This window comes from Notechis scutatus, chromosome 1 (assembly GCF_049901735.1).
Source record: "Notechis scutatus isolate UNSWTSFEM ecotype Mainland chromosome 1, rNotScu1.2, whole genome shotgun sequence".
Lineage (NCBI taxonomy): Eukaryota > Metazoa > Chordata > Lepidosauria > Squamata > Elapidae > Notechis > Notechis scutatus.
The window spans coordinates 28,618,193-28,643,873 of NC_142009.1; the positions used below are offsets into that span (position 1 = coordinate 28,618,193).

General features: G+C 39.0%; 1 protein-coding gene across 2 annotated transcripts in view; it reads left to right on the forward strand.

Moving 5' to 3' along the window:
- Positions 1 to 25,681, forward strand: part of EPHX2 (epoxide hydrolase 2) — a 68,799-nt gene that overhangs the window by 33,155 nt on the left and 9,963 nt on the right. For both annotated transcript variants that reach the window (XM_026671528.2, XM_087959935.1), the window contains exons 11-16: positions 11,598 to 11,683; positions 13,059 to 13,170; positions 21,985 to 22,059; positions 23,324 to 23,372; positions 24,089 to 24,191; positions 25,010 to 25,079. In XM_026671528.2, coding sequence (XP_026527313.2) covers positions 11,598 to 11,683; positions 13,059 to 13,170; positions 21,985 to 22,059; positions 23,324 to 23,372; positions 24,089 to 24,191; positions 25,010 to 25,079 — 495 coding nt within the window. The remainder of the gene's footprint in view (positions 1 to 11,597; positions 11,684 to 13,058; positions 13,171 to 21,984; positions 22,060 to 23,323; positions 23,373 to 24,088; positions 24,192 to 25,009; positions 25,080 to 25,681) is intronic.

Genomic DNA, 25,681 nt, shown 5'->3' on the forward strand with positions numbered 1-25,681 from the left:
TCCAACGGCGAACTTAACAGGAACCATATTAGTTAATGTCTTTTCCAAGTTTCAGTAGTCGAAGGAATTAAGAAAAAATAATGATAAGACCACTGGAGAACATTGGAGTACTGAGACACCATGAAAAGAAAAGCTGTTTTGTCCTAAAGTCAGGACAGAATTTTAGAATATGGAATGTTTGATCTGGATTTTGTACAGTACACTCAAATAATACACTGCAAGTTGAGAACTTTCCTGAGAATGTTTTGTATACCCTACTACAGTCGCTGTGTCATCTCAGGTTCTTTTAAACTGAGAAGCAATTGTCTGTTTGGTATTTTCCAGCCTTTTCTCTGGCGCCTCCAATTTGTGAGAGAATTTAGCCATGATGCAATTGCTGTCTTTCAGCTTTGAAAGACAGAGAGGAAACACAGTGCTAGGAAAATGGAAATGAATATGCTAAATGCTCTGTACTTCTCTGCCTGATTGAAAGACAAGAAGGGTCCATATCCATATTTTATCTGAGACTGTGACAGTGAGGACTGAAAACATCCTCTTAATTATGAACACATTGAAAAGATGAGAAGTAGAAAGGTATGAACACATTGAAAAGATGAGAAGTAGAAAGAGAAGTAGAAAGTTATCTGTGAGTAGATGAAGGTAAAGGCAAGTGTTCTCAGAGTCTTGCCATACATACTGGGAAGAGGGTGGGGGAAAATGTGGTCATACCCGTGCTCCTCTGAAAATAAGGCCGGGTGTTATATTTTGTTTTTGGACCAAAAGACCCATTAGGTCTTATTTTGGGGGGATGTCTTATTTTGTGGCTGCCCTCCTGCTCCCTCCCACCATCTGCTTGCCCACGGCTGCAATGGCTTACAGGGCTTCCCAGGGCAGAAACACTTTTCGCCTGGACGGACAAATGACAGAGACTTGAAGCTATGTTTGTTTGCAAATGGGATGCTTTGAAATGGAGCTAAGCGGATTGAGATCGCCTGTCGTCGTCGTCCCCCCTTGCCTCTGCCTCCGGCATCTCTGGCGCACACTTTTTGCCTAGAGGGAGATGAAGCTTCATCTGCTTGCCAATGGGACTCTTTAAAAAGGAGCTAATCACTTTGTTTCCAAGTGTCCCATTGGCAAGCAGATGAAGCTTCAAGTCTCTGTCAATTCTCCATCCAGACGAAAAGTGTTTGTGCACCTATGGGGCCCTTGGGAGCAGAGCAAATTTCTCTGTTCCCAAGTGTCTCATAGGTGCCCACACACTTTTCACCTTGATGGAGAAATGACAGAGATTCTAAGCTTTGTCTGCTTGCAAATGGGACACTTTGAAATGGAGCGATTATCAAGCATTTGCAAGCAGACAAAGCTTTGGGCAAAAAGTGTGTGATGGAGCCAGGCAGAGGCATGGAGAAGAGGCAGGCGATCCCAAAGTGCCTCCCACTCTGTAGGAGCACAGCACATCCAGATCGCCTGTCTCTTCCCCCCTCGCCTCTGTCTCTGCGCTCAGACTTATTTACGCTGCACTAAGGAGATGGCGAGCTGCTGCTGCTGCCGGACACCATCACCCCCCTGCACCCTCACCACCACTTGTGCTGGTCGTGCCCATCCCACAGGGCTTACTTTTGGGTAGGCTTGTATTAGACCCACCTGAAAAATTAGGCTAGGGCTTATTTTGGGGGCGGGTCTTATTTTCAAGGAAACATGATATTTCTTCTTGGAAATATCACCCACATTTTTTATTATTTGGCTAGTGGGCACTCGCAATTACTTTCATAGAACATAAAACATAGCATAACAGAGTTGGAAGGGACCTTGGAGGTCTTTTAGTCCAACCCCCTACTTGGGCAGGAAACCCTTATCATTTCAGACAAATGGTTGTCCAGTGTGATTTTTTTTAAAGCCTCCAGTGATGGAGAACCCACAACTTCTGAAGGCAAGCTATACCACTGATGGATTGCTCTCACCATTAGGAATTTTCTCCTTAGCTCTAGGTTGCATCTTTCCTTGGTTAGTTTTTATCCATTGCTTCTTGTCCTGCCTTCAGATGCTTTGGAGTGTAGATTGAACTCCCCTCCTCATTCTTCTTTATGAGAAGAGATGTTGGAACACTGTCTCTTCCTATCCTCCTTTCATTGAACTAGATATACCCAATTCCTGTAACTGTTCTTCATATGTTTTAGCCTCCAGCCCCCTGATCATTCTTGTTGCTCTTCTCTGCATTGATCAGGTTAATTCCCTTGGAATTCGAATGAGATTAGGGACAGACACTTCCCGTGTGTGTTTTCCTCTAGAAATATTAGTCCTCGGTACATCAGAATGGCAGCATTTTGAAGAAGGCTGTTTTAGGAATCACAAAACTTTAAAATCCACCCAGCTTCCCTATTCCTATGAGCTACTCATGTTTCATGTATCTGTGTTGCTCATTCTCTTGCCCCAACCAACTTGAATTGACTCAAAAACTTGCTGTAGTCCTTATTCTTTTATGGCAAATAGCCCTTGTCTTCTGTCTACTGCCTTCTTGCTGAGGTTAGCAACTATTTGTGGTGTCCTAAGAATGCGATCTTGCTGGCTTAATCACTATAAAAATAATTTGCTCAGGGTAGTGAAAGTTCAGCAATTAGTGGAGCAAGAACACTGGAATGGTATTAGATACAGCAGTGGTGATAGAAAAAGAAATAGTGTAATAAAGTTGCCAAAAGTAAATGAACATCGTGCCATGCTTCAGATGTTTCATCTCATGCTGTAAAACTGTTTTAATATGTGGCTTAGCTAATAGTAGTGTGTCTTTATAAAAGCAGAGGGCACCTCTGCTGTTCCTCTTACAGTCCTACTAGTTGGCAGAAATGTGGCTGCCTTTATGTTTTATGTTAAATTATGGTTGATTGCATGGACAGCCAGGTAGTTACACTGTATTTGGCATTTTTGTCCACCTATTGAGTCCTTCCCAAGAACCTGGAATAGGCAGACGCTGTTGTTTAATAATGTTAAAAGTATTGTTCCAGGATGTAAGCTGTTCTAAGTAAAGTGCCTTCTTCAATTGACTGATGGTGATGGTGACCACAGTCCTCAGGAGCACAATTATAGCCATCATTGACCTTTGTGTTGATTTGAATTTCTTGCCCTGCACCCATGGGAAAAAAAGTTCCAAGTAGATTTTGTTCCCAACCTATGACCACAGTTCTGATGAGCTTTGACCAATCAATAATGTACAATGCATATTCTTTAGTGCTAGATCATTATAGACAACCTTGTGAGCTTGTGGGGTTGGTGTCAGGATGTTGGGCATAACAATAGAACATTGCAGCTTGCCTAGAGAACCAAAGCAACATCATGCACAGCTAATTATGTATTGGACTTAAATTCCTTTCTGTGTTTGTCTATAAAGGACAGGGTCAAGGTCAAGTTGTAGAAAGAGAACCCAAAATAGGGAAAAATGAGTTTACAATTATTGTGGTATTCTAATCACTATTGAGTAACTCTTTGTAGAAGTCTAATGTCTTCACACCTGTCAAAATATCGATGAGTGTGAACATGAGATTAGAGGAGGGGTAGATAATGCTATAATAATTTGGATCAGAATGGCTAAGATTCAAATCTCTGTTTAATTTGTAGACTTATTGGGTGTTTCTGGGATACTACTAAGCATGTTTAAAATTAATTGATTTAAAATTAAAATTAATTCATTTCCTGAATGTTTCCCATTTGAACCTCTTCTGGACTGTACCATTCTGGGTTGGGGAATTCAGTGGTTTCTTGAAGCAAATTCTCCTGGGCAAAAAGGGTATGAGATAATCCAGAGATGTTCTGGGTCCAAATAAACCTTTTTTTATCTAGAACATTATTTCCAGGACACTTCAAATCATTTCTTATTTGAAAGATTTACTTCTGAAATCCCCCCAAATACCTTTTCCCCCAGATCTGCATGTCCCAAAGAAAAACAGAATGTTCTGGTGTTCTCTGGCAAGGGCCACTTCCAGATGGATGGATTTTACACATCCTTAGTCACCATTATCATTAAAACTAAGTGTTTTACAGGGAGATTGTGATGATATAATGGAAGTATAAAAACTAATTGTATGTTTTTCTGAGTTTCTTGCCAAATGATGTTATAATGAAAATTTGAGAAAATCTACACTAATATTAAGTTGCTGGAGAGTCATTCCTCCACTTATTCTTCTGTAGATATTGGGTCTTTGGCTTTCTTTCTCTCTTTCCTTATTTTTCTCCCTTGTTTGTTACCCCTATACATTTCTCTTGTGTCCCTGGGAAGAGCAAGATTTAAACAATATACTTTTCAGAGGAAGATTTTGAACTAAAGAAAAGACCATGTGAAGTCTACAGATACTATTAAAGAATGATCAGTAACTGTCTTTCTTGCTTTGTTGGATAATATTTGATTTGGAAAGCTTTCCTAGAAAAAGAAAAACCCTTTGTGTCACACTAATTAATGTAGCTTCTTTGTTCTATTCCTAAAGATAACTTAGCCAATCCTCCATCCTTTCTGAAGAGTTCTCAATAACTTGCAAATGCATTTACTATTTTTAATTAAAAGTGTGTGATGTTTTAAGGTCTGCTCTAAGCTTTAAATATACATGCAGAAAATAGTATAACAGGCTATTGCTTACATTCTGTTTTGTGTGGATTTTAATAGTATTCCTGCTTTTCTAATTTATAAACCCAGTCCAGATAACATTTGTGAATAGGTGGATTAAAAATGTAATGAACCAAATTAAGTGATAGAAGTAACCAATTGTCTTTACCAGATTTCGAAAGGAAATATGTCAGACCAACTTGGTATATGGGTCAGAAATTACAAAAAATCCCAGGGCTCCAGGCTAGACTGGAAAATAAATAAATAATTAAATAAATGGCATCTTATTTTCCAAGTTTATTCCAAGTTTATTTATTTTCCAGCAATTGAGCTTCACTAATCAAGTAATGAAGTGTCTGCAGCCTCAGACAGCACCAAGGACTCCACAGTAGATACCCAACTCTTTGGTCTTTGAATACATTACTGTCACCTTAAGTGTCAATCAGAGTTTGGAAGCTCCCAGATTGCATGCCAAATGTATTTCTGTCAACCTCTAGAAAGCTAGCAACACCTTATCTTGACTCATTATCTCTAAAGAAGGCATCATGTTGTAAATGTGTCGTGCCCCTTCCAACTGGTAGTTTTATATAGTACAGTGTCGGAAATGCCAAACCTTACAGCCTTTGCATGTAATGAAATTGCTCCCAATTTAGGCTGCCTGTTCTTCTGTCTCTATGATAACGCTATTAAAATGTGGGACAGGTAGTCCTCAGTTTGAAACCATTAATTTAAAGACAACTCAAAGTTACGACAGTCTTGGGAAAAGTGATTTACGGCCTGTCCTTAAAGTTACAACTGTCACACCATCCTTGTGGTCATATGGACACAATTTGGGGACTTGCCAGCTAGCTTGTGTTTGCGTTGGTTGCAGCATCTTGGTGTCATAACATCACAATTTGCAACCTTCCCAACCAGCTTCTAACAAGCAAATTAGAAAAGCCAGATTTGTTTGGCAACAATCATATTATTCACTTAACGAGCATGGTTGCAAAATCGGGTCCAGTCATGTAATTATTTCCTTAGTGACCACATCGCTTAGAAACCGAAATTTGGTCCAAATTGTGGTTGTAAGGACTATTTGTAATCTGAATGGAGCATATTATTTTAGATTAGGCTGCACCTTCTATTTAAATAAGAACATTATACAGTATAATAGGGCTGTTGTACTTTTCAGCTCTTTTTCCAAATTACCGATGAGAAAATTACTCTCATTTTATTTATTTATTTTATATTTTTGCTTCATAGCAAATTAAAGTTTTCACCAAGAGGTTCTCTTCCCCCAACTTTCATTCATGCTATCAAAAAGACTGAAGAGCACTTACAATTTTTAGAAAAGATCCAGATATCATACATTCTATTCCCTATTAATTTGAAGCTACTTTTTATTTTTTTTCCCCTTCTGACAGAATACAGGGGTCCAGCTGTATATGAGTATACCCAAATGAATACGAACAACGCTCCACAAACTGGACAGGAGGAATAAATTGTTTAAAACATTTTTTTTAAAAAAATGAATGTTCAGCTTGGAGTGTTAAAATATATTTTTCAGGTGAAATAAAAACTACATCAATTTCATAAGTACTACATCAATTTCCAAACAGTAATAGATCTAGCTTGGGAGGGAAAGGGAGGAGGGAAATGGATGGTTTTGTTCAATTTTCTTTTTTACTCCTTTATATTTGTCTTTCACATGTGCTTTCTTATTATAATACATTCATTCCAACATGATAAAAATGTATTGTTAATCTAAGCAACATGATAATAAACTATATTGTAGAAGGTGAAGCATGTTTGGAGGACTAGAAGATTTTTTTTCTAAAATAGTTCTTACTGCTTGTAATCGTGTATCTAGTGCAGGAGTGTCAAACTCATGGCGTCATGGCAGTGTCATGTAACGTATCCGGACTTTTTCCCCCTTCACTAAACCGGGCGTGGCCACCGTGTGACTCATCTGGCCCATGGGCCGCAAGTTTGACAGCCCTGGTCAGCTGTTATGCTGCCTTTTTATTGCTGCTACAGAAGCTTGCATCATCATGTTTGTTGGTATGCAATTCGTACAAAGCACAAAACAGTACAATCAGGAGCAGGAGGAGGAGGAGTAACCAACTTTATTAGGGCATAGAGAATAGAATAGAATAGAATAGAATAGAATAGAATAGAATAGAATAGAATAGAATAGAATAGAATAGAAAATGGAATAGCATAGGAATAGAATAGAATAGAATAGAATAGAATAGAATAGAATAGAATAGAATAGAATAGAATAGAATAGAATAGAATAGAATAGAATAGAATAGAATAGAAAACAGAGTTGAAACAGAGTTGGAGGTTTTCTAGTCCAACCCCCTGCCTAGACAGGAAACCCTACACCAATTCAGACAAATGGTTATCCAACATCTTTTTAAAAACTTCCAGTATTGGAGCATTCATAACTTCTGGAGGCAAGTTGTTCTACTGATTAATTGTTCTAACTGTCAGGAAATTTCTCCTTAGTTCTAAGTTGCTCAGAAAAAGAGGGGGGGGGAACCATTCACAGCTCTGATGGAAGGTGTAAAATTGACACCATGGTAAATTTTGCGCTGTGTGAGCAAGTTCCACTATGTAGGTTGCATTGGACATCTGATCTGCCTACAGTTAAAAGAATAAAAGTGTGGGTTCTTTTATAAAACTGTACTTCATGCTGCAGTACGCTGAACTGCTTTGCTATCTTTTGAACGTTCTACTCTTGTTCCTTCTCTGCCAAATTATAAATTGCTGAAAAAGCCAACCCAGTTTCTTGCCTACAACTCTGCTAATGTCTCTCTTTGCATTTTAAAAGCAAAGTGGGATGTGTTTTCTGATAGATAACAATTCGATTCTTACTATGTTACAGAGCACCTGATTATGACATCGAACATATAAACAAGCTAAATACACTACTAACATGGGCTACATCCTGCCCATACCCTTTTATCTTTCTTGGAGATTTCAATCTACCTCATATTGACTGGACCCTAAATAATTGTACAACTGAAATCATACACACAACCTTCTTCAATGCTATTACAAATCTAGGTCTTGAACAACTAGTAACCAACAACACTAGACTGAACAACTGCCTCGATCTCATCTTCTGCAATAGTTTGAATTTAATTTACCGAATACAAACCAAAGAACCCTTTTCCAGTAGTGATCACAATATGATTGACTTTTGCCTCAACATACGTCCACGCAAAAATCACCACAACGATGTCATCCCTAGTTGTAACTTCAAAAAGGCAATTATGATCTTATAGATAACGATCTCTCATCCTCGATTGGCAATCTCTATTCACTGGATGCAATACTGTTGAAGATCATTACAACATATTTTTACTTGAAGTCAAAAGAGTCATCAAACTATATGTTCCAACAACAACTCCAAAAAAAAAACAAAAAGCAGATTACCCATATCAATAAGGAAACTTCAATCCAAAAGAGATCACTCTGGCGGAAAAACAAATCTGGTCACGTTGCTAATTTCAAAAACCGATATAAAAATTTATGCCACCAGATAAAGACCGAATGCACCAATTACCACATTAAACAAGAGGAAAACCTTCTAAGCACCAATTCCACCCGTGCTTTTTACAATTTTGTAAACAACAAACTAAAAGACTCAAGGTCCATCCCTCCCTTGATAGGACCTGATGGTAAAGACTGCAGCGACGACACCATTAAAGCCAACATCTTTAACACATTCTTCGGCTCAGTGTTTGTAAACAGTAATGGATCATGCCCAATGTTTCCTAGCCGTACCACAGACAACAATAATGATCTAATACATATCGATTTTACAGTAGACAACGTTGAAAAAGCACTACGCAACCTAAAACCATCTCTATCTATTGGACCGGATGGAATATGTGCCTACTTCTTAAGAAAACTATCCGCTGCCATAGCCAAACCTCTAAGCATAATCTTTGAAAGATCTTTCAGAACCAGCTCCTTGCCCAACCTATGGTTACAAGCCACAGTCATTCCCATCTTCAAAAAGGGAGACCCAAGCCTAGTTGAAAATTACAGACCAATCTCCTTATGCTGCGTCACCTGTAAAGTCATGGAATCAATTATTAACCAATCCATCATCCTCCATTTAGAGACAAACAACCTACTCTCCAATAAACAATTTGGTTTCAGAAAAAAAACTATCCTGTAATCTGCAACTCTTACACTGCAAAAACATATGGACTACTCAACTCGACCAGGGCAAAGCAATAGACGCAATCTACATAGACTTCTGCAAAGCCTTTGATTCAGTGGTACACGACAAACTACTCCTAAAAATAAAATCTTATGGTATCTCTGGACAACTGAATAACTGGATAGAAGCATTCCTGTCAAACAGACAACAAATGGTCAAAATTGGGAACGCCCTATCAAATCCAGTACCTGTCAATAGTGGTGTTCCCCAAGGCAGTGTTCTAGGACCAACTCTCTTCATAATCTACATAAACGACCTTTGTGATCATATCAAGAGCAATTGCGTTCTCTTCGCTGATGATGTAAAGCTGTTCAATACCACAGACAATACTACTACCCTTCAAAAAGATCTAGACTATGTATCTGAATGGTCTAACATATGGCAACTCCAAATCTCAACAAATAAATGCTCTGTCTTACATATTGGTAAAAAAATCAGAAAATAAAATACAAACTGAATAGTCAAGATCTTGTTGATGACCCAAGCTCTGTAAAGGACCTGGGAATACTCACCTCTAATGATCTAAGTGCTAGAGCTCACTGCAACTACATAGCCAAAAAGGCATTAAGAGTTGTTAACCTAATCCTACGTTGCTTTTTCTCTGGTAATATCTCACTACTAACCAGAGCATACAAAACATTTGCTAGACCAATACTCGAATACAGTTCACCAGTCTGGAATCCTTATCACGTATGTGATATTAACACAATTGAGAAAGTCCAGAAGTATTTCACAAGAAGAGTTCTCCACTCTTCTACCCGTTATAGAATACCTTACGCCACCAGACTCGAAATTCTAAAACTAGAAAACCTCGAATTACGCCTGTCTTCGGTCCGACTTAAGCATGGTATATAAAATCATACATTGCAATGTCCTACCTGTCAATGAATACTTCAGCTTTAACCATAACAACACAAGAGCACACAACAGATACAAACTCAAAGTAAACCGCACCAAACTTGATTGCAGGAAATACGACTTCAGCAATAGAGTGGTCAATGTCTGGAATACTCTACCCGACTCTGTAGTCTCTTCCCCAAACCCCAAAAACTTTAACCTTAGACTGTCTACTATTGACCTCACCCCTTTCCTAAGAGGTCTGTAGGGGGCGTGCATAAGCGCACCAACGTGCCTCCCGTCCCTGTCCTATTGTTTCTCTTATTCTTTTATTTTTCTTATATGTACCCATTTCATATATTCACAACTATGTATACACTTGTACTTATTATCTTGTAAACAATTGACAAATCAAATAAATAAAAATAAATAAATAGCAGTAGGGTTTTGGGTTTTTTTGGTCTAGCTTCCCTCAGGGCGGTAAAATGTTCTTGACTGCTCTCAACTAGAGAGGGAGATACCATGGCCTATCACATGTTTTGAATATAGAATCCCCAAATTCAGTTGTTGGTATCTCGAGCTGTTAGGATCTGGCAGTACATTAATTTGATCTCCCTCCATCCTAGGTACATCCCAGTACATTAATTTGATCTCCCTCCATCCTAGGTCCCTGAGAACCAAAGCTAGAAGATGGATAATTATTTTGACATGTCATGGCGTCTACAGGATACAGGCATACTGTATTCCTGGATTTCCAAATGGGCAAGAGGAATACGTAAGGATGGAGAGAGTTGGAGAAGACTTTGGTTTAGAAAACCATGGATTTGCCAGGAAGCTATTGCTCTGTTGTTTCTAGGAAGTGGTTGAAATGAGCTTCCTCCACAAGATTGGTTTTTTTTCTCCCTTCCCTAAAGAAAACTCCTTATTGAGCAAGTAATGAACTTTGTGGAACTTTGACGCATCTCCTTTTGCAATAAGCAAGGAAAGAGATTGGAGGAAGAATAGCTGAGCATGAGGCCGTATCTTGTAGAAACAGATGGTGCTTAAAAGCAAAAAATTGTCTTTCAAGTAAAGTGAGGGGTTGATGCTCAGAATTAGATTTTTCTCCCCTTCTATTTCTTCTTTTTTAAAGTAATTTGGCAGGCTGCTTCCATTAAGTTAAGTGACTGAACCAATGTGTGAAGGCATCCTATTTAGTACCCTCAATCTAAAAATGCATTATTTTTTTTAAATTGAAGTGAAATAGTAGCTTAATAGCTGGAGCATTGTGCTTTGTCCTCCCTTTTCCATTGAAATATAGCACCAAAGTAATGCTAATTCCTCCTTTATGTAAGGGATATCGCATTTTTTGTCTGGCTGAAACCACTGGTTAAATTGCTGTAATATTGTCAAAAGTTTCTCAGGTTCTAGCCTCTGGGGAGGAAAGATCATAAAACATTGGTAAAAAGGAAAGAGGCAATAGTAGAAAGTCATCCTTGGACAAATGAAAACAGGATCTTGAAAATTTTAAGTTATAAGATTAATAATGATAGAACAAACCAACAGCTGCTGGTGTTTACAATTTGCAGTCCTGTTCAAACGTTGAAAGCCTGGGTCCATATCTGAAATGTTGAGATCCTATTGTCCTCCCATAAACAGGCTGTCATCTTGTACCTGGCCAGTCAAGAAAACCCATTTAAAAATATGAAAATGAAAATTTTAAAATGTTTATCATTAAGAAATTTGAATATCATATTGTTTAACATTATCATTTGAGGGAGGGGGTGTTGGGCACCTTTCCAATAAATAAAAATGGGCTGCAGCTGCTGGCAATATACATTATATATGTATAAAGGGAAGGGAGGGGAGGGGAACGAAGGAAGGAAGGAGAAGAAGAAAGAAAGAGAAAGAAAAGAGAAAGAAGAAGGAAGAATCAACTGTACTTATGGAAAGACGTGAACATTGAATTTATCCTTTTTTCTTTCTTTCTAGAGCATTGTTCAGGCTACATTCATTGGTCATGATTGGGGTGGTGCCACCGTGTGGAATATGGCCCTCTTTTACCCAGAGCGGGTCAAGTAAGTTAATTTCTCTATGACATTTGCATGCAATATGTATGATAGTGATGGATCAAACACCAAACAGTGCTCATCATCTGGAATTGGGAGCAGAAGTACAGTACATAATTCAGTCCTATGTCTTACAGTGCATACTTAACCTTAACAAAATTAAAAATTTGTGTAGATTATCTTTAGTTGCTATCTTCCAACCTTTTTCTCATCAAATTCAGTTTTTATTTGTTTCTAAATTTAATTGAAAGAATCCATAAAATGTCTTAAGTCTGATGTTAATAACTTGCCAGATTTTATCCTCCTTCTCCTTTATCCATTACTTTGTGAGCAATTTTTATTCATCTGCCTAAACAATACATTTCTAGTCATCTTGGTTTGTCTCCCTTTCATTGTATTTTTTAAAATTCTATTTCATTGTTGATATCTGTCCAGGATTACTTATACTGTTTTTTCTCCTTAAAATTGTGACATATCAGAGGCCAGCCTTCTCAGTCTGATGCTTTCCCTGTGAGTCTAGAGCTGCCACCATCCCTGAGGTGTCAAGTTCCTCAATTTACTTTTCTCCCAGATTTTAGCATTCAGCAGGTGGATAGACCAATAACTATATCTGAATGGAATTTGCCTGCTTGCCTTCCTTCCTGCCTTCCTGCCTTCCTTCCTCCCTCCCTCCCTCCCTCCCTCCCTCCGTTTCTTCCTAACTTCCTCCCTTTCTTCCTAACTTAAATTTATATTTCCCCCTATTCACTCATGATGACTCAAGGCAGCTTAAAACCACATTTAAAGCCATAAAACTAATTTTAAAAATCAAATAAATCAATATAATAATAAAATCACCCACACCCCCGCCCCGCATCTATATGCCTTTAGAACTTGTAGAGTTATTTGCATGGTCTCTTACTTCTGTTTGTCTCCATCACACTCCCTGCTATGTTCAGCTAATATATTGCCTTGCTGTGATACTCAGTTGGGTACGTGATTGTATGGAAGTCTTAATGTGCTAAGCTCTGCCTTTCCCAGCCTGTTGGCTCCAGATGTCCTAGCACTGTAATTCTCAGAATACCATTCTGCACAACTGAAAGTCATTGAGTTGGGGAGCACTATATTATTACATTTTCTGTCACTACTCCTGTCTCAAATAGTTCTTTGGATACACTACATAATGTGATAATTCTTCAATACTGTAACATTGTCAGTGATGTTTAATGTAGGCCATTTAATTCTATTTAAGGTACAAAAGACACTTTTAAAATTAATTGTTTGTTTGTTTTTTGTTGTAGCATCAGGCATAGATTGCTACCTCTCTGGACATGTGCGCACTTTTGTATCAAAACCCTCCCCTCACTTTTCATCCCCTTTTCCTAATATCTTACTGTTGTTTTAGGGCAGTGGCTGGAATAAATACACCCTATACTCCTTCAAAGGCTGGAGTGGATTATGTGAAAACGATGGAAGCCATTCCTATTTTCGATTATCAGTTCTACTTCCAAGAGCTAGTGAGTACTATAATAGACACAAATTTGTACTGCCTAGGTGGAGTATTGAGGCTGTACTGGAATCCAAATTTGGAGTGATAGTCCCATCTTCTTGGATCCTTTCTAAAGAATGATGAAAAAGAGGTTTGAGATTTATCCTAACATACAAGAAATGGAACATCTCATGATCCATGATCAGAGGAATAGCAGTAGAGAGTCTATAAGGGAATCCTTAAATTACAGGCTTTCTGTCTCCCTAGTCAGATATCCTACATAGCAGTCAGCTAGCTTTAACATATACTTACTGTAGAACAGAGGTGTCAAACTGGCGGCCCATGGGCCAGATGTGTCACATTCAGGCCACGCCCAGCACAGCTCCGCGAATGGGGAAAATGTCACGAAACATCATGTGATGGCAACGTGACACCACGAGTTTGACAACTGTGCTGGCTCAGAGGTGGTATTCAGCAGGTTCTGACCAGTTCTGGAGAACCGGTAGCGGAAATTTTGAGTAGTTCGGAGAACCGGCAAATACCGCCTCTGACTGGCCCTGCCCTCATCTATTCTCTGCTTCCTGAGTCCCAGCTGATCGCCTGGGTCTTCTTTTGTTGCCCTGCACAGGAGAACGGAGCTGGAAAGCAGGTTAGGGGGTGGGGACGGAATGGGGATTTTGCAGTAACCTTCTCCCTGGAATGGGGTGGGAATGGGGATTTTACAGTATCCTTCCCCTGCCACGCCCACCAAGCCACACCCACAGAACCAGTATTAAAAAAATTTGAATCCCACCACTGATCTAACTGATCTTGGCTAACCTCAAATAACTTAATCAGGGTGAGATCCACTTAGAAAAACAGTTGGACATTCCAAAGCTGTAAGTTAGAGTAGGAAATAGAAAAATATCCTCAGAGAAGGCCCTTCTATATTGCCAAGGTTAGCTCTGTACTTATTTATTAGTGAGCAAATGGTTTTTTAAAAAGTCATACAAATGTGGCTTAATGTATTTGCCATCCAGCCTACTAATGTGATCACCATGTAGTTATGGGAGTTTCAGGATGGGGCCAGGTTAGAGAAGACTGAGAATTTTTTAAATATTTACTTGCTTTGTTTAGTAATACGTAAATAATATAATATCTCCATTAAACCACTTAGAGAGGGCTGTAAAGCACTGTGAAGCAGTATATAAGTCCAAGTGCTATTGCTAAATTAGTGGAATGACTTAAAAGTTGCAGTTGTATTTGGTACAGCTGTAAATGAATCCCAATAGAAAAAAGAGCTGACTGAAATACTCCCTTGTCCCCACAGCACTCTACTTACTGAAACCTCTAACCAATTTTATTTTGCATAATTTAGAACTTTTAGTACACTGGATTGGAGGTTTTTCTTGGCAGTGAATGTGTGTTGGCAAATTGTAAAAGAGAGATTTAGACCTGAGAACTCAAGCCCAAATTTGCAAGGTTGCCATAAACTTTTTCTCTCTTTATTGCCTAATTGTAATTTTTGCAGACCACTGTAAAGTTGCTTCTCCAGCACAAAGTGGCCAGGCCTGTCCCAGAAGCCTGTCCCAGACTTGACCATTCCTGGAAAAAGAGAGAGGGTTTTTTTTATTATTATTTGAAGATGAGATTCTGGTGGTTTCTGGGGAGGGTGAGGGAGAAATGGGGATGAATCAGAGACATCTTCCCTTATATTAAATGATGAGAGTAGAAGGAACTTCTAGACAACTAAAGTGCATTGCCTTGTCATTTTTCTTGGGGCTCACAATTTTAATTTAAATGATGAATTATTGAAATTACCCAGTTGATTCTCAGGTTTTCTTGATTGTTTTATTACGCCTTTCTTATGCAAATGGATCTTGGCTTCCAGATCCTCATCCTCTTTGTGTTAGTGTGTCAGAGGGGGTATTCAGCAGGTTCTGACCAGTTCTGGAGAACCAGTAGCGGAAATTTTGAGTGGTTCGGAGAACCAGCAAATACCACCTCTGATTTTACAGTATCCTTCTCCTGCCACGCTCACTAAGCCACGCCCATAGAACCGGTAGTAAAAAAAAATTGAATCCCACCACTGTAGTGTGTGTATATACTTTCAGTACTGTTTGACATCTAGTAAGGTGATCAACTTTTTTACAATGAGGAGGAGGACACAAATAAATTGAAGAAAAAAAACAAAGCCACTTGCGCACGGCACATTCTTGCACACGATACACTCTCTCAAAACAATTCTCCTGTGAAGTGCATGTATCTCTTAATCGCGTCTCGCCGCACTTTAAGACACATGGATTTCAACTCCCAGAATTCCCCAGCCAGCAAGTTGAAATCCATGTGTCTTAAAGTTGCCATGGTGGAGAACCACTGTTTTATAGGGGCTGCCCAACTCCACTAGCCACTACTAACACTACTAGTGGTTTTGGGGAAGTGCTAGTAAGATTAGCTAAGGATAGGCAGCTGGTGGCCCATGAGTCTGATTCCAACCTCCTGGTTCCCCGAGCAATTTAAAATTTGTGGTCAATTTGGTAAAACTCTGTTTTCAGTTATGAAGGAAACTTTTTCTAACACTTGTGAGAGTTGTCACGTCTGTGTTTTTTAAATGGATAATACATATGAACATTACATGAAGAATTGGCTGAACCAGTGGTGGGATTCAATTTTTTTTACTACCGGTTCTGTGGGCGTGGCTTGGTGGGCATGGCAGGGGAAGGATACTGTAAAACCTCCAGTCAGAGGTGTGTTTGCCGGTTCTCTGAACTACTCAAAATTTCTGCTACCAATTCTCCAAAAATGGTCAGAACCTGTTGAATCCCACCTCTGAGCTGAATGTTGTGTTTCTCGGAAAATATTAATTCTTGCTTGCCCATAAATTTCAGAAGTTTAATGTTATACATGAATACAATATCTTTGGGTTTGCTTGCTTCTATATTTGTTAAGAGAGGGTTGTGAATTGGCTTTTAGCCATTGTAGAGAACAGGTTGTGGTATTAAATAATTTCATTTCTCCAGGTCAGACTATTAATTCACTTACAATACTTTATATCACGGATTTCCTCTCTGTTGAATTCTGGGAAGGTTTTTTTTAGTTAGTAAATTTCTATCATGTCATTCTTTTAGTAATAGTAATACCAATAGCACTTAGACTTATATACTGCTCCATAATTCTGTATAGCACTCTCTGAGCAGTTTACAAATATCTGCATATTACCCCCAACAATCTGGGTCCACATTTAACATATTAACAGAGTTGGAGGTCATGTAGTCCAACCCCCCACCCACTCAGGAGACCCTACACCATTTCTGACAAATGGCAGTCCAATCTCTTCTTGAAAACCTCCAGTGGTGAAGCTACCACAACTTCCGAAGTATCAACCTCAGAAGGATGGTAGGCTGAATCAATCTTGAACCGGTCAGGATAGAATTTCTGGCTGTGGGCAGAGTCAGTCTGCAATACTACATTCTAACTACTGTGCCACCATGACTGGCATACATGCAAAGTTTGTATGTCTTGCTTCACTTTAATCCCCATAGCAGTGGCAAAACTGTAAGGTTGGATTACAAGTAACCCAATGAGCTCAATGGTCAAGTGGCAATTTGAATTTGGATCTCCCCAATCACAGCCCAAAACAGTAGGACAGTTATATATTGTTCTACTCCTCCACCATACCGTTTTATAAAAGAAAACATGGTGAACATGAATGCAGAGTGTGATCCTTAGCTCATAGAGCTATCCACGGCCAAGGGAAAACCTAAAGTTCTAGAGATGAACAATCTAAGCCAGCAGTTCTCAACCTTGGCAACTTTAAGATGTATGGACTTCAACTCCCAGAACTCCCCAGCCATCCATATTGAAAGCCAATCTAAATCCTCATTTGCAACCTACAGTTACATCTCATCAGCAATTCAGCTTGCAGAGTTAGGAAGAAATACTGGTGAGGCGGAGTGCTTAATCATAGCCCAACTAGGCTACAGAGTAATCTAATTTAGCTTTGCAAGAGAAGGCTTCATTAGTCAGAGATCAGAGAATGACGATATGACTGCATTGGGGCAATTGAAAATTTGAGCCAATAGTTCTCTTGGCCGAAAGAGACAAAGGGCTACAAATTTGTTTCTGACAGAGTCAATTTATTGGAGAATCTGATTGGCTTTTCCCCCCTTTGCTTCTTTTAAAATATACTAAGCATTTGGTTTAAAAGCCAATTGTATAATAATAAAGTGGAGGATTGGGGACAATGGGCAAACTCTGACCTGACTAGCATCCCACAAGTGTATATAATAATTTTTATGCATGGCCAAAAACACCCAAAAATAAAGTGCAGGTACTGTTTTAAATATTGGTATAAGATAAAAGTTTAACAAATAAAATAAATGGATTTTTAAAAAGATTTATTGATAAATATTGTATATAGTAAAACATTTAAAAACTCAAACTCATTACTTTCTTAGTAAATAACTTGTTTTTATAGCCATGTTTAAAAATTTGGCTGTCACCACTGTAATTTTAGGATTTTTGACTGATAGTTAAATTTTAATAAATTCAGAAATGCATCCTCTTGGTCTTGATTTTAAAATAGGCCAGATAAATATCATACTTAAAAAGTGCAATGAAATACAAGCCACAGTTTCAAAGTCAATACCATTACAGGGACAATATCTTTGAGAGATGGGAAACGTTTGAAAACTACTATATATTTGATGGTGACACATTTAATCTGGCTTGTCAAAAGGATTTTTTACATTTACTTATATGTAGCAATAGCAGTTAGACCTATATACCGCTTCACAGTGCTTTATAGTCCACTCTAAACAGTTTAGAGTCAGCATATTGCCCCCGAACAATCTGGGTCCTCGTTCTACTGACCTCAGAAGGATGGAAGGCTGAGTCAATCTTGAGCTGGTGAGAATCGAACTGCTGGCGGCCAGCAAAATTAGCCTGCAATACTGCATTCTAACCAATTGACGTAAACCTCTTGAGATAGAGATAGCTGAAAAGCATCATTGTAACTTATTACAGAGATCAGGAGTGAAGCCAGAGGTTTGATTAGTATAATATGTATAGGTCTTGCCTAGGTTGTCTGGGACTTGAGGCTCATGTGTGGTGTCTATAGAGTAGAGTCAAACAAATTTGAAATGGTGGCCATAACAAAGCAATCAAAACTGTGCCTGGTTTTAGTGTGAGTTTCAACAAAAAACAAACAAACAGGTGTTTCAATTTCCCATTGTAGCTCTGTCTGCCGCCTCCTCCTCATACTCTACAGATGTGCTTGGTTGGGATAGAATCCAAGAGCAGCAAGTAAAAGCTAGTTGTTATTTAACTAACACAGATGATGCTTGCACTTACATTGTTTGGTACCTTAGAGTGGTTTGTGTTGATGATAATGATCATGATGCTCATGTTAATATCCTGTTTTTCTGAGAGAGCCCAAGGCAATGTAAATTGGTAGGTCCCCCTGAATTCTTTCCCCATAATAACAGCATTGTTATTTTGGACTGAAAGAGAATGGCTGGTCCAAAGCCACTCAGTGATGTGGAAATATGGGTGGAGAAGCTCAAAGCAAATGGCAAAAGCCAATAAATAAGTAGGCTAAGATCTTCTGATCTGGCTTTGTTGCTTTAAAATGGGCAGTTCTAGGTTCTGCCTTGGAAAAAAATGTGGCTAGATTTTGAATATAGGGGAGATCAAAATCCTCTTTTATGAAATATTTGGAATTGGAGGCCAACTCTGTTTTTTAAAAGGCTTCTTCTCCATCTATCTGTAGACTAACTGCAGGAACATAACTGCTGTACTCATGTATTCCAGCTGATCCATTTAGACATATACGGCTTCATAGTGCTTTAAGACAGCGTTCTCTAAGCGGTTTACAGAGTTAGCATATTGGCCTCAATAATCTGGGTCCTCATTTTACCGATCTCAGAAGAATGGAAGGCTGAGTCAATCTTGAACCAGTAAAGATTGAACTCCAGACTGCGGGCATAGTTAACCTGCAATACTGCATTCTAACTATTGTGCCACCAGGGCTCCTAAATATTCCAAAAATAAAATAAAGTGACTGTGAAAAGTTCACCTCTCTTGGATAGAGAGAAACACTTGTTCATAAATGTGACATAAGTGCACGCATTCATTTCTAGGTCCAAATTACATATTTTTAGAAGTGGCATGAAAATTTGAGCAAACTTCTGAGTCACTTAGAAAGGGCAAAATTCTATCAAGAATAGGAAAAAAAATGAAGTCTTTTGATATGATTAATGAGATTGTCAGGGGGCTAAGCAAATATAACTTCAGAAATGCTTTATGGAGATATTTGTATCTCAGAAATGCACATTTTTCTTCTTTGTTTCCTTTTCTCTTTTATTATATTAGGTAAAAGGAAATCAACAAAGGCGTCCAGTTGCCAAAAGGCTAGAGGCTGCCTTTTTACCTCAGATGGCAGCTGCACAAAAGTGAAGTGAGCAGAAAAGGGCTTCCAAAGTCTTATGCTATAGAGACAGCCTTGCACTTTAAATGGGGCAAGAAACGGGAGAGGAATTGACGTAGATAGGTTTAGATCCATTTGGAGAGGGGAAAACGCAGGAAAATAAAAAGAGCAGGACAAGATTCAAACTCATCATCCTAGCGCAGGGGTCTCCAACCTTGGCAACTTTAAGACTTGTGGACTTCAACTCCCAAAGTTCCTCAGCCAGCTTTGCTGACTGAGGAACTTTGGGAGTTGAAGTTCACAAGTCTTAAAGTTGCCAAGGTTGGAGACCCCTGTCCTAGCCAATATGTAGAAGTAGTTCTCGACTTACAACAGTTTCTTTAGTAACTCTTCAAACTTACAGGGGCATTGAAAAAAGGGACTTATGACCTTTTTTCACACTTACAACCGTTGCAGCATCCCTATGGCCATGTGATCAAGATTCGGATGCTTGGCAACTGACTTATATTTATGACGGTTACAGCATCCTGATATGATTTGATCACCTTTTGTAACCTTCTGACAAGCAAAGTCAGTGGAGAAGTTGGATTCGCTGAACAACCATGTTGCTAACAACTGCAGTGATTCAATTAACAACTGTGGTGAGAAAGGTCATAAAATGGGGCAAAACTCATTTAGCAAGTGTCTTACTTAACAATAGAAATGTTGAGCTCAATTGTGGTCGTAAGCCGAAGACCACGTGTAACCTATGGGTGCTTGTGACTTGATTTGCTTTAAAATTTGATTCCAATTTAACTACTGGGACTTTGAGGACAATCGAAAGGAGGGGAGGTTATAAGACTGTGATGGCAAACCTATGGCATACCATTTGTGCTGGCACATGAGCCGCAGGCAAACTTACCTCACTGCACATGTGCACGCCTCACAGCTGATTTTTTTTTCAGTTGGTTTGAGGCCTTTTTTGGCCTCCCAGGCCTGAAAAGCCTTGCAGAGGCTTTTTCCAAGACTCTGGGCGGCCGAAAAAGGCCTCAAACCAGCCGAAAAATCAGCTGTGAGGTGCAGTGCAGGTAAGGGGGTAGCGGGGGGGATTGTGCGTGCATGCGCAGATGGTGTGGGGAGAGGGGCGCGCATTGCATTCTGGGTGCTGGCACACGAGTGTATGCGTGCTGGCGCACGCTCAATTTTTGGCACAGGAGCCCAAAAAGGTTAGCCACCACTGTTATAAAAGATACCACTAAAATAAAGGGAGAAGTTGTGCTGGAACCAGTTTAATTTGAATGCAGGTCTTGAACTTCTTCCGAGCACCATTCGAGATTCTTGGTTTTACTTGCTTGCAAAAGCCCCAAATCAGCCCTAACCCTATCTGGTATGTTAGATTTCAACCCTTTTGATCCAAAGGCCATCTTGTTATTGAGATTTATTGAAATTGAAGGCCAAAACATTTTCAGAACACCCTCCAATACAGACATTTCCCCTGGTGACAATCAACAGGATACTTGTATATCCTGTTATCAGAACTATATTTCCTAAATTGGGAGTCCTGCTATGTTCCTCCTTATATGTATTTTGGTGTGATGCCAATTCCCTCTGCTCTCCTCCCCATATTTTTTCCCCTGCTGTGTCTTTGTCTTAGGCTGTGGTACAGTTTCTCTTCTTTCTGAGGTCTTAATAGATGCCTTCTCCTTATTTTGCCTATTTCTTTTATATGTTTATTTCTTTAGTGTTTATATACCGCCAAATTATGAAAACTCTATTTGGCTCATAGACATAATAAATAAAAAAGACATTTAGATCCTGTCATACCACATACATTGTAACTAACAGCAAAGTGTAGGTGCTAATATAACTGTGCAGGACAAATGCCGCCAGACTTAAGGTTTGTGGAAGCACACCAGAAAGGAGTATTTTGAATTAAAAAAGCAACTTTTGAAGGAAAATCTTCTCAAAAGACTTTAGTGACAACTGAGCATGCTCACAGGCTGACAGGCTGAAATTCCTGTGAGAAAAAAATGATAATATTGGGGAAATGAAAGAGGAATAGAACAGTATATCCCGCAAAAGGGAATGGCTGAAGAGTAACATTTTTTAATGATTCCACTGATAGTATTTCAATTAATGATGCAGGTTTTCAGGGATGGGGTCGGGTTGGTGGGAGGTAGGAGAAGATAAGGAGTGATGGGATCTTCATAGACCAGTGTTTCTCAACCATGACAACTTTCAGATGGACTTCAACTCCCAGAATTCTCCGCCAGCATGTCTGGCTGGAGAATTCTAAGAGTTGAAATCTACATGTTTTAAAGTCACCAATATTGAGAAACACTTTCTTAGATAGTGGGTGCTGGGTGCCCAGGGTGGGGGGGGGGCGGACTATTCAACTCCTTGCATGCTCTCAGTGAGCTATTCAAATAACCTTTTTTTTTAATTTTGTTCCTGCAGGGAGTCGCAGAGGCTGAACTGGAGAAAGATATAATCCGAACTCTGAAGATTGTGATCCGATCTAGCAGGAAGGAGGTCAGTCCTCTGCATGAATGGTTTTGTCCAAAAGGGGAAAGAGGCAATCTCACATGGTATTGGATGCTAAAAGTCTGTAAAGAAGTACTTTAGAAATGATGGTTTTGGACAAGTTACGCTCTTTAGCTTAGATTAGCACAACTACGGTCAAAAATACATTTTTCAGTTGTCTAGCATAGGAATAAGGAGGAGCAACCTAGAATGCCTGGTGGATTTCTGGTTAAGAGAACATTGAACATTGAAATGATTTCTCCATTTCGAAACAAAAACAACAATCAAAATGTTTTATTTTTTAAATTAATCTTCAAAATAAAAGGGTAAACGAAGATTCGGTTTTTAAACAAAACCAGAATTTGCACAGTTGGGGAACTGAAAACAGATTTCTAGGCTTAGCATTTGTGGGTGGCATCATGACTTCGACTTAGAATAATTGTATTGTCACTTTGAATGTACACTAATCGGCATACATTAAAATGAAATTTCGTTGCATACAGCTCTCAAAGGGTCACCATCTCCTATATAGACTATATAAACATGACTAAATAAATAAATAACTATGTATATACCTACATATATTATATGACACAGAGAAACAACACAGTCTAGTTCAGATGTACATGGCGAGAAAAACAAATCTTGCAAGTTTACCAGACGGATGGCATACAGGACGGTGCTATTACAGAATCTGGTAGTCCTGCTAGAAATATTTCAAAACCTCCTTCCAAAAGGGAGCAACAGAAACAGATCATGAAATGAGTGTGTCTTAACAGTGTGGGGGTCCCTAACAGTGCTTTGAGCTTTAAACATATAGTGCTTATAAACAATGTCCTGAATAACAGGAAGTGAGCTTCCTATAATCTTCTCAGTTTTCCTTACCGCTCTTTGTATGGACTTTCTATCTGAAGCACTGCTGCCACCAAACAAAACAGTGATGCAGTTTATTAAAACACGCTCAATTGTGCCTCTGAAAAAAGTGGCCAGGACAGAAGGAGAAAGATAATACTGTAGTAGTGAGCTCAGGATAATTTGACATAAAGGGTAGCACTATTTGGCTGCTAATGCTGCGTGAATTACGCCGATTTGATTTAACTGGCACAATATTATGCCAAATGCAAAATTAAGGATTTCCTTGGATTAAAATCAGTTTAACCACTGAAATAAAAACTGACTCAATATTTCTTCGTGGCTCAGTTATCAGCCTTCTCTGATCTGCCCTAAGGTTTCTTACTTTTGCCACATTTCATTCAAAATGTTCTCCTTACAGGATGAAATAGAAGGACCTTCTCTTAGTACAGCTGGAGTTAGGAAGCGAGGTAAGACATTGTAACCCTCCATCAATAGAGGTTAAATGCTAATAATTTCAATTTAAAAAAAATGGGATGGGAAAATTCTAGAAATCCAGAACTGTAGACTAGACTGGGAAGTTGAAAAACAGCCGAGAAGATGGTAATGGCAAACCACATCCATATTCCTGCCAAGAAAACCCCATGGACACAAGAATTTGACAGAGTATATTTACCCTTTATTTTAAAAATTATTCTCTTACCACATTGAAAATTGCAGTTGGCAGTGATTTCTGTACAGTGATTTCTAGATGCTGCAATCAAATGGGAGGGGGGACCCAGTTGTGCCTTCTTATTTAAATAGTGTTACTACTCTAACAATCCAGTTTTTTACTTTGAATTGGAGTGTTTCGTGCATTGAAATAGGTAGCAAGACAGTCTGATCCAGTGCTAGGAGAGTGGGCTTGCATTTTGGCTTTTACCTTTTGCAGGAAAGCCTTTTTATCTGTTCTAAGAAGCCAACCGCATTGGACAGCTCTGCCTGGAAGGTTTTGTGCCTCTGTATCGGTGCCAGATAGTTTTAAAATGATTCAGGAAGAGAAAAAGGTTGATACTAAGCATGAAGTTTAAACAAATGAAGGGGTTTATTCTAGAAGAGCTTCCTAGCTCAGATTTAAGCTCTCACAGTTTACATCTGACGCAGCAATATTGCAATACTTCTCATTTCAATCTTTTCTGTGATGCAGGGGGGCTGTTTGTGGGACTTCCTGAAGACCCACCTCCAAGTTCTCTTCTTCCAGAGCCAGTCCTCCAATACTATGTACAACAATATCAAAAATCTGGATTCAGGTAATGTAGCTTTGGGTGTGTTCATTTTGGTTTTATTGGTGTGCTCAATACCCATATTATTTATACTGAAGCAGTGATTTGCTAGTTTCATTGCTGGAGACAATGAATGGTGATGGCCGCTAGACTATATATGGGCAAATTTATGTAAGATGTAAGAAGAGGCACGTTCTGTTAGATATTGCCGAGAACAAACCATAGGGGTTGGTAAACCATCATGCTCAAAGATTTACAACTGTTGAGCTGTGGAGAAGAGAGAGAATTGGGAGAGATATAAAAGAACAGGAACTCAATAAACTCTCATACAATTATTTTCAACCAATGTCTTTTAAATTTCAATGGCAGCTGGTTTAATCCACACAAGGGATAACTAAAACTGATTATATGTTCAAATGCCACCACATTTAAATGTACCCTCAGTCTCCTTCCTCTTTGTTTTTGCTCCTGGTTTTTTTTTTCTCTTCTCTGTCTATCACTTTCTTGAAGCAGGAAGCCAACCCAACCAGCCGTTTTTAATGCAATGCAGAATTTTGTGTTCTGTTGGGGGGGATGAGAGGTGAGAGGAGAGCTAGGAAATGACAGGCAGCAACTGCCAGAAAAGTTGTCTTTGCTCCCAGTGTCAGCCAAGAAAAGAAAGAAAGAAAAGATACAAATCTGTCCCTCCAGTGTTACTGATCATGAGTGAGATAGTGGAAAATCGCTTTAGCTATACATGCTTGTATTGGGAGGACTCTGTATTTGGCATAGATGCTTGAAGTTTGGTGGTGGCCCAGAAAAATGTATGCTAATTCCTGGTGTTTTTTTTTTCCTGCCTTTTTCAGGGGTCCACTGAACTGGTACCGAAACATGGAAAGAAACTGGTCATGGGGTGCTTCTGCCCAGGGTAGAAAGGTGAGGGTGGAAGGGAATATTAAGCAGCCTTGGGCTTTCAGGAAGGAAACTCCCATAATGGTTCTTTTTGGGTTTTTTGCATTGCACAGAGCTCAGAAACTTCCCATAAAAACCTTCTAACTCTGAAATAGATCCCATCCCCTTCTCCTGAAAGAGTGAATCATGACCAACATTGACTGATGTTGAGTAGAGTCAGATGTGGTTATAATACACGGATGAGGGAACTCCAGGAAATCCCAAGGCAATACTATAGGCTGGGAAGGAGAAACAAAAATCAGAAGGTACTCAAAATCCATATAGACAGTGTGTTGTCTGGTTACAATTCTTTTGAGTAATAATAAGTAATGGATTTTGAACATGTTGCTCTTTCTATTTATATTAATAAAACAATTTAAGAAATCAGAAGGTACTAATGAAACATCAGTTCCATATTATTGCTGAGAAAGTTACAAAGACATACCTAAAAATCTGTCTCAGTTCAAGAGATACATTGATATATTGAAGGATCATAAGTGAAAAGGGCTGCTGATAGAAAAGAGCAAGGCTGAAATGAAAATTTGATCTGGCCATCCCACACTATTGTTTTGTTTTTGTTGTTGTTT